General features: G+C 41.0%; 1 protein-coding gene across 1 annotated transcript in view; it reads left to right on the top strand.

Annotated features, from left to right (window-relative positions):
* Positions 1 to 423: 423 nt before the first annotated feature.
* The window catches only part of LOC310956123 (CUB and sushi domain-containing protein 3-like), a gene marked incomplete at both ends in the record, with an annotated part of 334,390 nt that continues 321,195 nt past the window's right edge, over positions 424 to 13,618 (top strand). The window contains one exon of the mRNA XM_083926253.1: positions 424 to 673. Coding sequence (XP_083782379.1) covers positions 424 to 673 — 250 coding nt within the window. The remainder of the gene's footprint in view (positions 674 to 13,618) is intronic.

The raw sequence follows: 13,618 nt of genomic DNA, 5'->3' as shown, positions 1-13,618 counted from the left end.
GCAGAAGGACACGGGATGAGAAGCTTGTAGGAAGGGGGGAAGCCAAAATCAAAAGAGGGATATTTCAGAATGAAGAGGGGATGCAGCCCAGAGGAAGAATGGATTTGAAGCTTTCCCTGCCTCTCTGTCACTCTTTTGCAGGGCAACGGGACGGAATAGAGAGATACTGACGGCAATCATCGCTAAGAGTGGATTTAAAGACAGAGAGACAACCTGTGTGCCCGTCCCATCTCTCCCTCTGTCCCTCTGCTCTTCTTACTCTGGATAAGACTGAATTCATTTTTCGGATATGATGGATTTATCTAGTCTATGTTAGAAGAGGAGGCAAAGAAAACGCACGCGTCTCCCCTCTTTCTCTCGCTCCATCTACCCCCCCCCCTCCCCCCTTCTCTCTCTCCCTCCGCTTTCTGGATGTGAAGCAGCATGCGGCCCGGTGAGAGCTTAGAGGGCTCGCGCTCGGCTCGCGGAAGATGTATTGATGTTAATAACATTACTAATAGCGGCACGGAACGCTATCTCGCGCACCCCTCGTCGGAAAAGAGAAGGATGAAGAGGGGGACGACGAAGAGGGGGATGAGAGGGATGAACGAGAGAATGACGGACGGAGGAATGACGGTGATGCGCTGTTTTCTGTGGAGTCTCGTTCTCTGCTCGCTCTCCTCACGCGCACAAGGTAAGGGGATGCGACACGCGCACATACACACACAGCCAACAGCGCACTCCTCACGCAGTGACATAAACGCCCTCACTCACGCGCGCACACTGGCTCTTTTTGGGTGAGACTGGGTGCTGGAGTTGTTTTTTTTTCTCTACTGCAGTGACGGGAAAGATGCTGCTGAGTGGGGTGACGGATGAGAGTGTGGGTGTGCGTGTGAGGGTGTCTGCGTGCGCGTGAGAATGTCTGTGAGGTGTCTGCATGTATGTGAGAGGGGTGTGCGTGTATGCGCGCGAGGTTCGTGCGTGGATGTATGCTGTGTTGCGGAGGAAACAGGAGAAATATAAATTGGCTTACAGGGAGGATGAGGGGAAGGAAGGAGAGAGGGATAGAACCTGCAACAGCCTCTTTTCCCCTTTCCTCATTTTCTGCTTTCTTCAGTTTGCTCTCTCACTCACTCACTCTCTCTCTCTCTCTCTCTCTCTCTCTCTCCCTCTCTCTCTCTCTCTCTCTCCTCTTCAATACAGCCATTGAGCTGGTAGCCAATAAATATTCTTGCGGTAGCTCTTGGGCTGTGGCAGCGAACGTGAGCTGCTTATACCAAAGTGTGTGTGTGTGTGTGTGTGTGTGTGTGTGTGTGTGTGTGTGTGTGTGTGAACGTGGATTGTTTATAGTGATGAGGCTGGAGCCTTACACAGCATTTTATTCCCAGATTGCTACTACCATACCCATTTTGCCCATTTTCTACTGTATTTCAGTTAAAAGATGTTATACAATGGTGGTGTCTCCCACTTTCTCTCTCACACACTTTCTTACTTTGTCCCCCGCCTCACTCTCTCTTCCCTCCCTCTTTCTTTCTCCCCTGCTCTCTTCTTCCCCCCTCTTTCCTTCTCAAGTGAAGTAAAATGTTAAATACTCACAGTATAGCACACTTATCTTGTAAAGAAATGTATGACCACACACACATTTGAGTGAGCGTGTGGCCGCACACACGCACAGGCACACAGATATATATACACCAGTGCAAACACACCCAGGGCTGCGTCAGGTTAGGCTTTGGTGATATGGAAACTAACTGACCCTTCATTACCGTAGCTGAGGAAAAGGAAGGGAGTGGAGGAGGCTAGAGATGGATAGGGAGGAAGAGAAAGAGGAGGAGAAATGTTTGAAAAAAAGGGGGTGAATGACAAAGTGAGGCAGGAGGAGAGGAAGAAGGGAAAGAGACAGAGTCGAGTGACGGAAAAAAGAGAGGTTGATTTTGTCACAAAACAAAATGTGTTAAGATTTGGTCAGCAGAAAGGTGGAGAATGACTTTGTATTGTTTGTAAATTGTACAGGAAGAAACGCCTCAAAAAGCCGACTGTGGAAGCTGTCGAGAACCATTTTTCCATACCAACGCCTGCATCATCCTTCAGTGTAGGGAGACCATGTATAGGCTGACTTTGCATAAATCAAAGTAATTTCTGCTGTGATTAAACAAATCAACACCTGGAAAATGTAGTTACTTGGCTTTGCACCATCACAGATTTGAGTTTCACCCTTTTTAAAAAAAAGCCTGTTTTACGATTTTTATTTATATAATTATAATTTATGATAGATTGTGATTTGCAGGGTGTCGATGAAACACAGGCACAAAAGGTCTAATTTTAAACCCTTTGGGGCAAAGATACTGGCACTGATCTCCTGGCTCTCTAGCCTGTGAGAGATACCTTATAGTATCAGATACTAGTTAAAATGTGGTCTAACCAAGGCTGACTGAAGAGCAGTTGTAGTTCAATTCAAATTTACATTAAGATGAATCAAATGTCAAAGGCAGAAGTTGGAAAAGCAAGCAAGCAAGCAAATGAAGTGCCGAGGCTGAACAGAAATGTAAATAAATGTGTGTAATTAAATGTCCCGTTGATCCATGCTGACATTTTGGGGACCAAGGCCTTAAAGAGACGCTGGGAAATGAAAACCAGCTACCAGCCAAATGCTTTTAGATTTTGGCTGTTGCTGGTGAATTAGTCTACTCTGTCGACCATTGGCAGGTAACACATCAGTGTATGGAGCTGCAATTCTATTCTAAAAACCAATCTAGAAGGTGAAGTAATGAAATAAGCGCTAATAGATTCACACGCTGCTGTAGCCAGTGGACAAAAACGTTTCAAATTTCTCAACTTGCTTAACACATTTGACACAGAAACCGTGCCATTTCCAAAGGAGTAACATATTTTTTCATGATACTGGGTCTTAGTTGAGGATTGCTCCACAAAGTCTTGGTGCAAAAAAAAAAAAAATGGTTATGCCTGATGGAAGGTTTCAACACTCCAGCTTGCTTAGGACCCTGTCTGTGTATCTGACAGGTTACTCTAACAGTGTTTCCCCCTTTTTGTATATTTTTCAATGCTTTGTCATTTAAAAAAAGCATAATGTTGAAGTTTATGTCAAACAAATCAATCTCACACTAGGTTTCGCTCTAAGTCAGATGCTGAAAAATTGCTATGCTTGTCGTATGATCTTCATTTCCCTTCCGATCCACTCTTCTCTGCTTCATCTGCTCTCTTCTCCTCCTCCCTGCTGCTCCGCTCAGCTTAACTCCACCTCTCCTCTCTTCTCCTCTCCTGCCCCCCTGCCCCTCTGTTTTCCTCTCCTCTGCTCAGCACTTCTTCTGTGCTCTCATCTCTCCTCCTGGCGCTCCCTCTCTTCCTTTCGTCTGTCAGATTTGTCCCGTGGCTCCAGAGGCTTAATTTACTCACCAAACATACTAAATCGCACATGTGCGCACATGCACACAAGACAAAACCCACACACATTTTTCATCGTCTCCCAGACTCATGAATGTATTCTGGGCTACATTCAGCCTGTCAGAATCCAACAGAGAGCTGCATCCAACCTCACAACCTACAGCTCTGCAACAGATCTATGTTCGAGCTTCTTTTCAACACCTCCTCTGAGATTAACTTTGTCACAGATTTCTTACTGACAGTATGGGTTTCATCAGAACCAATACATAGGACACACACATATCAATCATCTAGCACTAATTATCTATAAGAAAGCCGCATAATTATTTCTGGTCATTGGCGGGGTGAGGATTTAAAACAGGATCTACTTAAGGCTAGTCTCAAGCATGTGACCAAGTAATTAAACCAGAAGGCTAAAAATAGCTAATTTAATTTATATTGACGAGCCATGGAAATGTAGTGCTTTGTTCTTGCAACATGGCTAAATTGAAATTTATCAGTCATCCCCCGGTAGCGTCAGTAATTTAATGCTGGCCATCAGTGTTAAATTGGACAGGCTGTCAGGTGCAGTGAAATGGTCTCCAACCAGGTTTTATTACCCATCACGGGATATCAGAGATTGATTGGTCGGTTTACAACGCTGATGTTGATTATAAGTCATTGATTGATGTCGTCCATTAATAAACCATTGGTGATCATTTACCTCATTCACCTGTTAGCTACTGGTTGGGTATTTTGGTAATCATTCTCTGCTGTCAATTATTGATCAATATTGTATGTACAATTAATACCAAGTTTTATTGGTGAGCGTGGAGGCAAGAAATTATGCCTGCATCGAAATGCACAGGGGTATGATGTCAATAACGTCATAACGCCAACATGCACACATACAGAGTTGTGTGCTGCTGTGACACACACAGACAGGCATTGGGACTATTAGTACATTGTGTACACACACAGAGGCAGACGAGCACTCTCACGCTAAACATTAGTGCAGTGCAGACTCTCTAACACACCTTTAATCCTGTGGCTTACAATATGGCTGGTTTCTGAGGGAGCGAGCTGTGTCTGTCGCAGAGTCAGCCTCTTGATCATATAAACACTTTCGTCTTACGAAGGAAAAGAGAGAGAGTGGGGGAATATTGGGAGGAGAGGCTAAGAAAGAGAGGGAAGGGGGTGAGAGTAAGGCATAATGCATATACATCACTTATTTTGTTCACTTTGCGCTGTTGCATCCTCAACTCCATTATCTCCTCATCTGCCCCTCTTGACTTTCATTCACCTAATCCTCTCCTGCATTTCCAACCTCTGTGCAGCACATTTGTAATTACTTTTATTTTTTTCTTGCCGTTTCCGCTCCTCTATTCATTTCAACATGTAATACCAATGCCAGAAGTAGTATGGCATAGCATATCACAAGGAAATGTAAGGGCTTGGATTCGTCTTGAACACCAGAGACAATATCCATGCATTCGCTCTTTCTGAAAAGCGCTGTTTTAACAAATGTCTCTTTAAGATTGGAATCAAACATTTGTGTTGAAGATGTTGCTAATCTATTCAATATGAGAATATCTGGTTTAGTAAACATAGAGAATATCGAAAATATGGATGCAATGATCATTTTCTGGATATTTTCAACATGATGGTTTTGTCTGATGGTAATCGGGCAGCATTCACTATCTTCCAAAGCGAAGTAGTTGCCTATGTAATTCTTGGAATAGAGGTGGCCCTTAACCCTAGGAACAAGTGTGGGTGTATGTTCATATTTCTTAATGAATCTGAAACCTTTGATATTTTCCAACATGAGAGGGCATTGCAATTTCAGTTAGACTTCACTCCGTGCATTTTTCTATTTAAATTGTGCTCTCCATAGTCCTTTATACACTTTTTCATTGCCTTGGAAATAGTTGTGCTTTGGTGTTACTGCAGTAGCTGCACTGGGAACTCCCTTTTGAGAAGTGAGCAAGTATGTTTTGCTGCATTTATTCATATTCTTGATATCTGGCTGCTCCATACTCAATAGTTTCTTCTCTCCATCAATCTTCCTCCGACCCTAATCACCCATTCTTCTTCTCTCCAGACTCCTCATACCAACATTCATCCATGGTGAATTTGTAATCACCACTTTTCTCACATCCCACATCTGCCATCTCTCCTCTTCCCTCGTTCCTCTCTTTTCTTTCCTCCATTAGTCTTGCCTCCCCCCTCTCCACCTCCCAGCAGCCCCTGTTCTTAGTGAATTTATTACAAGTGTTGATTGTAATAGGTGGGTACTCATAGCTCCTATAATTTCTCATGTGTTATTTCTCTCTTAGTCAGCAAACAGGGTGCACATTTAATTCTACATTGCCATCTGACTGGTTCGTTTTTAACCAGGGTTTAACCAAATCTACTCATGTATTTCAGATTTGTGTTTGCCTGCACTAGTTTTAGAAATATCAGCTTGCAAACATCAAACAGCCTGCTAAATTGAAAGAAGTGATCATTTTTCCATGCAAATTGGACTAAAGAGAACCTGCACTACAGTGAGCTGTTCCAGCTGTTCCAAGACCCTGTGGATCCATAACAGCTTTTACATACAATTTCTCTTTCCCTCGAAGTTCAAGTGCAAATTTGCATTCACATGCTGGTGTCATGAGTGTAATAGAAATAAGCATAATTCATCATAATTGAATGCAAAGACAAGGTGACGTCTGACAGGAGCCATCAGCAAAAATGGTTCCACCATGCACTGACTTTAAAAAAAATAAGATTTATTATATATATGTGTATTTTACCCCAAATTTCACTAAATGCACATATATGCACGCATGCAGACATTAAGTGAATTGATTAAATCGCTATGAAGTGTTCCAAATATGAAACAAGACTCTAATAAAGGCCCATCAAATTGAGATAATCAACTGTGGGTCTCAATACCTCAAAAGGTGAATTTTGGGAGATGGTTTTCTGAAGATCACAGGCCTTTTGTATGTACGTGCAAACACACTCACACACACACACACACACACACACACACACACACACACACACACACACACACACACACACACACACACACACACACACACACACACACACACACACACGTAAACACACACACACACACACACACACACGTACACATTCTGTCAGTCTTCCAAAGCTGCTTCATTATTTCAAAGATGATTAGGAGTAGATATGACGTGAAGATGTTGAGTGGCCCTCAAACACACACACACACACACACACACACACACACACACACACACACACACACATACAGAAAAATAAATACACAAAAATATTGGACACATAAAGATAGCATGTGTTACCCTAAGGGTGTGACTGCAAACACACACACATACAGACTCTCTCTGATGTGTTACAGGAAAGGCAGATGAGAAATTAACAAAGACAGACAGCCTCATATCCAGCTGGTGCTCCCTGTGTGTGTGTGTGTGTGTGTGTGTGTGTGTGTGGTATTCTAAAGGAAAAGGCAACATGGCCAGTATAGAAGGAGATGCGTCATCTAAGATGGAAGCTTGGATTAGAATAGGGAATAGTTTATATAGGAACCCTTCTATATAGATGGACAGAATTGTCGGTCAAAGGTTCGATCCCTGGTGACAGCTAGTCTGTCCTTGTCAGACTGTCCTTGAGGGAGATACTGATGCCCTTAATGACCGTGTGCTCTCTGGGGAAAATGCATGCAGAAGCTGACATGAATTTCCGAGACAAGGCCAGCACCACAATAGAACTGAACAGAAATTACACAAATAATTCATAGTGTAGACATAGAAAACCTTGTTTGTTAATATTGTGAAAGCCAACTGTGTTCATCACTAAAGCTCCACAGACCAAACCAGACGGATGTCATGGCAACCTTAGATTAACTTGAGCTAAATCAATTTGATTCCAGTCCTATCACCTTGCCTTTGATTCAGGTACCTATTTTATTAATTTGGCTGCCAGCATCTTCACTATCTTCTATGTTGCTCTTGTTAGTGAAGGAAAAAAAAAGGTGAAGTTGTTTTACCTTAGAGCCAACAGATGGCTAAAATGATGAATACAAATGATGAGCCTCAATAATTACACCTCTGATTGACAATGACAGTGTAAGAGGTGCTATTTCTATGGGTAGCAAATTCTTTGTGTATAGTTTTAGGAGGTGGCACGAGTATTATTTGGACTTCAGTGTGATATGCCTAATATGATAAGCTTAAAATATGCCGTGCAAAACATTCCACCATTATTAACATGTTTATTTGTGAATTTGTTTTTTTGTATGTTGTCTGTACAGTATATTTGTTGTTTGCTTTAGTTGGAGAGGCTGGTGTGAAGGATTTGTATCCTCAAGCAGAAAAATTAACAATTAAACAATTAAATAATACTATATCAGTTAAGTAAGACGTTCATGCATCAGTTACAATAGTTACACAGTTACATAGAAGCTCAAGGGAATCATTACTAAATACCTACAGTAGTTATGTTTTATTACTTGATCATTCCAGTAATTATTCTTATGTTTATGGAAAATATTCAAACTTTTATTTAGTATTGTAAAAAATTAAAAATTAAAAAAGCAACTGCACGACACACAGAAGGCACACAGACCTAAAAGAACTGTAATTTGAGCTAGATAAATACACCCTCCGTTAACCAGATGCAAAAATCTCAACAGCTTCAATTCCCGTCAATTACGCATTAAAATTTATATATAGGGGGTATTTAATCATCATCATATCACAAAATGTGTGTTTTTTATTATAAAATATACGTATTTCAAAAACTGGGAGAACAAGACAGAGCAACAGAGGGTGTTTGTGTTGTGTGATGACAGGTATGCCCATGTGCCCCAAACCCATATAAAACATGGCAGACATCACACACACACACACACACACACACACACACACACACACACACACACACACACACACACACACACACACACACACACACACACACACACACACACACACACACACACACACACACACACACACACACACACACACACCTCTTGTTGTTATGCTCAGGGGTATAGTCTATTGTTTTATCATGCTATTAAATAAATTCCCCTGTCTCTTGATCTTGAATAGATTTTTTTTTCTTTTAATGTGACATGTCATGACTGGTCTAAATCCTTGCAAGTATTTGGATTACTGTTATAATCATTCCAACTTGCTTGCATGCGTACACATTTCCTCCTTCTCCTGCAGTCTTATTGGCTGGGAGACTCAGATCTCTGCAGGGGATGCATTTCCTTCCTAAGAGATGATGTATTTCCCTTCTGACTCTTGCACCTTGGGAGCCTTTTTGTACTGTTGTTAATTCTGTCTATGTGTGTGTCTTTTTGTGCACGGGATGCCTTTCTGTATGTGTGTGTACATTTGCTTGTCTGCTCCATTCCCAGAGAAGACTCATTTCCCCAGCAGGCCCTGTCAGGCTGTTTCTGGGCACACTCGGTTCACAGCTGGAAGCTACTGCTGTCACCTGCTTACCTAACATATCTCCTCTCCTCTCCTCTCCTCTCCTCTCCTCTCCTTACCTCTCTTCTCTCCTCCTCTTCCTCCTCCTCTCTATGTAATGATTTTTTTCTAGATATGTCACCTCTTTTCTTCTTCTATCCTCTCAGTCATAACGTTGTAATTCACATTCTTTCACTGACTCATTTTGGAGCAGCTTTGTACAAAATAAGTAAAACTGAAAGGGAACTGGTCCTTCATAGTTGGCAATAAAATTACTCCAAAGTGGCTGTGCAGCGGAACAGTCTAATAGTCCTATTTTTACACCAGTATTTAGCGCAAGTCTTCACTGAAATTGCAGTTTTCTAAAGCTTTCATGCTTGGGTGGCCAACATGCTCCAGTAAGGAGGACACCTCTGCGGGGCAGGCAGGGAAGGTAACCAAGACATTTGATGTGTGTGTAAAGAAATAACTCAGGAGCACCAATGTGGCCTCTGCATATAGTCACACAAAAAGCCCAAACAGCCTAGAAAAGAGGCTGTTTCTAATTGTGAGCAAGCAAAGAAGAAAACAGAAAGGGAGGAAATATTTATATGATTAAGTTATTGACAAACTTTTCTCCTCATCGTTTCTTTTGTCTCATGTGAAATGAGACAAAAGAAACATCACGCAGCATCATGCAGCATCACGCAGCATCATGCAGCATCATGCAGCATCATGCAATTTTCAGACCAAAACCATACACTTCTGATGTTATCACTGTATCGTATGGCTGTAATCAGTGGTGATCAGCCTTATATTTATGGGTCAGAAGGGGCCTGCTACACTTCCAGTAGGAACGCTCTTTATATTACATCATCCTACAGCGCAGCGGTCGAGCAGCTGAGAGCAATGCAGATGAGTGATCCAGCTTACCAATAGAATAGATAATAATGGCATACTGACACAGCTCGTAGGTAGAGTATGGCCACACTGCCTCATATCTCTGGTCGTGATAAGCAACTGCTTATGCCCCGTTCCGTCTTACGCCAGTGGTCGAATCGGCTGCAAAAGCTCAGCAAGGCGTTGCGGTGGACAACCGTAAACGTTTGGATCTTTGACACTGGCCGTTTGTTTCCCTCATACCCTGGCCCTACCTGTCTCCCTACCCCTCTCTCTCTCTCAGGGCCACCGGGTCAGACAGAGAGCAGATGCTTAACCACAAGACCACAACCAAACCTGACGCCACAACACACATACCCCCAATCTGTCATCTCTCCTTGTTAAATGTATTGGTCTCTGTGGGAGATATTTCTCACCTGTTGTATTGTCCATCTTGGATTTCCAGTGATAGAAAAGCAGGGGAGACATGAAACAAAAGCTGGATTTAACTCGTCCCTTTTGGGTTGTAAATATTTGATTTGATGTGTACTGGTGACTTTTATGTTGGTAGGGTTCCACCTGGGATTCACACCTGGGCTGGATTAGGTGAAATCCATATGGACAGCCTGTTCTCATTCCCAGGGAATAAAATACCGCAACTTTGTCACAGCCCTCGGCATTTGATACCAACGCACATGGCACCCTTGATGGTCTGTATGAAATACTCTGGGCTTTCAACTGTAAAGCCATCCACGGTGATATTAGAGGTTCAAAGCAGGTGCTCTAGGATCAAACGCAGCAAAATCTGCATAGGAAGGAGTGGAGTGTCACAATTTTAATCGCAGGGCTTCCGAGGGTGTTGATAAGTGACGGCGAAGGGTCCTGTGTATGATACGTTGGTATAGATCTTTGTGATCACATCACACAGACTGGTTCTTTGAGCTGATAAAGTCCATCAAATCTAACAAACCCCGTCGCATTTGTACTGTCATTGTTTGTTTTGGATTTGTCGCCACAGGTACAGCAAAATATATAGATAATCACTAAGCTAAAATATGTCTTCCCTCTTTGGCAAGCTTCCTGTGAAACACTTTGTTCCTGTTCCATTTTGGTGCCAATGTTCCTTTAAATTTTATGTGTTTATACAAAACCCTTAGACAGTAGCTAAGTGCCTCTTTGGCTTGAAAAGCACAACAAATAATTTAATCTCCATTTTCTTGTTAATAGAAAACCATAACCATATATTTGGTTGTCTTTTTCCTTCACAAAAAATGTATTTTTTCAGGGAAATTATTTTTAATTGGTCAAAGACATATCTAGTTTTGATATCTTCATAAGAACACATCCAAACCAGATCACAGAAGTTATACATAATTATAGGAGATTCTCCAGGAAAATTACATATTAGGGAGAAATCAAATAAAAGCAGAAGTATATTAAACTCTGAAAATCATGTCACATTAACTTCTCTTGAAGGCAGTTCAGTATTAACATTGTCATTATTGAATTATACTGTAGAAGTGTCTTAAACCAGTCAAGAGGAGCCCAAAGCTACATGTATGGGACTTTGCCAAGTGCTGTGTTCACCTTGCTACTGATCTTCTGGAGGTAATTTACTGTATATCCTCCAACAAACAAACAAAGCAAAAGGCTCTCCTAAGTACTAGTCAATGCCAAAATGCCCGAAAGAGGTGGAGCGGAAATGACTTTGTGAGATCAAAAGAAATGGAATGAAGGATAAAATAAAAAAGGATTTGAGTCACTGGATCAGAATTGCTCCTTTATAGAACTAAAATCAACAGAATTAGAATCCATTCAAACACAAGGAACCCTGGACTCAACATATGTCATGAAAGTCAAAGGAAATTTCAGGTGTTCAAAAGACATTTCTCTGGACTTCACACAACTGATCACACAAAAAAATGTGTTTCTTATGTGCCACAAAAGTCATGAAAGCAGCGGTGTCACAAAGTATCTCTGCTCAGATTTCAATCAGAGGTTTGTGCTCTTCAGTTTGCACTTTATTTTTTCATTTAACAGAGATGATGGAAAAAGAGGTAATGACATCAGGAAAAAACACATTTTCCCTGCCAGTAATATAATATCTATGAGCCGAGGTTGTATGGGCTATTTGTTATGCATATACTGACATCAAGTGAAGGCAAACGGGAGTAAATTTTGCCCACAGAAGGGAAACAAGCCAGCATCTTTCTGACCAGTTTGTTCTGACGTGATAGCTACTTTGACTGTAAGTTAAACAAGCTGGGAACATTTTGAAAACCAAAGCCAACAATGTTTAAATTTTAATCCAATTCCCTTTGCATATGCATGCAGTATTGAACTTGAATCTACTAATTTAAGCACTCATGTTGATCTGGATAAGCCATAAACCTAAATCAGTGATTAATTTTGTATTTTCAATTTCAGTTGAAAAATAACTGTTGTCCCGCAAAATGAAATTGAGAAGGATTATGGATTATATGGATTACATCCATTAATTTGTTCATTCGTCCTTCAAATGTATGTGAGTTGTTGCTAATTGGAGAATTTTGGGAGAGCAATGTATCTAACCATTCTACACAAGATGATCCAAGAAAGTGCTTCAAGTCAACCTAAAGTGATCTGTTGACTCCAGTCATTAGGGGTGATAACTCAAATTAATGACATATATTACTTTGAGTCCGTCTATATCATTTCAATTTGCTGGGTTCAATTCTAGGACTATACAATAGGTTAATACCATACTTCTTTTGTTTTTGCACAGGAAAACCGGTTACTTGTTTGTTAGCAAAGTTTTAACATACGACTACATACATATGAACTATGATCTTAAACAGAGCTTACCGGGAAACTTCCTCTCCCTTTTATGCCTTTAGTTCATAGAGTACAGTATAGTTACAGAACAGGGCACAGGAGACAACATGAATAGATAAATAGAAGTCTTAACTTAAAAAAAACCCAACCATTATAACTTTTGTTATAATGGCAACAAAAAAATGGGACACTGCATTAAATAGGGTAAGGAAATTAATAAAAAAATGTAGAATAGGTGAAACAAATAAATAATTAAATAAGAATGCATTGCATCTCACTGATTGACTGGTTCTCCATGATGGAAATTAGATACAGTAGTATATTGCTAAGCAGTCCTAGAGAAAACAGTCAACTCTGCAGTAGTATTAATCTCATTTCCCCTAATATTTACACAATACCTACATTTATTCTTGTTTTTAACCTTCATCTATCAAAGTAGATTAGGAGACTTACAAGTTCAGTATTCTTTTCTATTGACTATAAAGATGAAAAAGAACAGTGAGGTAAAAACTACAATTGTGTTATAGTAAAGTTAGAATTTCCCCGTGCGGGATAAATAAAGTAATTCTTCTTCTTCTTCTTCTTTCATCATGGCAATTAAAAAAGGGAAAAAACAGCAATCTTTAAAAGGATTGAGGCAATTCTGTGAAACTGAGCGAGACAGCGTAGAGAAATTTGAGAACCACCTGAGTTCACATGCCCATGTTAGCAAGCACCCTGCCTGCTAAGAGCCCTTGAACAAGGCACAAAAAGCTAAGTGAGAAAACTGAGTCCCAACAATGTGTTTTGAAAGCAGTGTGTGAACTGAGAAATTCATGGACTTGCAGGCCTTGAGCAGTATAGAGAACAAGCTGTCACATTTACGCGGAAGGTGCTTTTTTCTTCTTCTTTTTTGTGCTATTCAAAATGCTTTGTTGCCTCTCAATTTAATGAACCATGATGTTGTGTCATCTGAGCATGAGCTGTGAACTATCGTTGCTTGAACTGAAGACTTGGCAAACTTGCCTGACATTAGACAGAACTGGCAACTCGTCGCCCACCGTTTCCATCTTCCATCAGATTTCCGTAGGGGATTCAATTTTCCCTAAGCAATCACTAGAGACCAACATATC

The sequence above is a fragment of the Echiichthys vipera genome (genome assembly GCF_963691815.1).
Source record: "Echiichthys vipera genome assembly, chromosome: 13".
NCBI lineage: Eukaryota > Metazoa > Chordata > Actinopteri > Perciformes > Trachinidae > Echiichthys > Echiichthys vipera.
The sequence above is the reverse complement of the archived record's forward strand: the minus strand, read 5'-3'. Positions and strand labels throughout refer to the sequence as shown.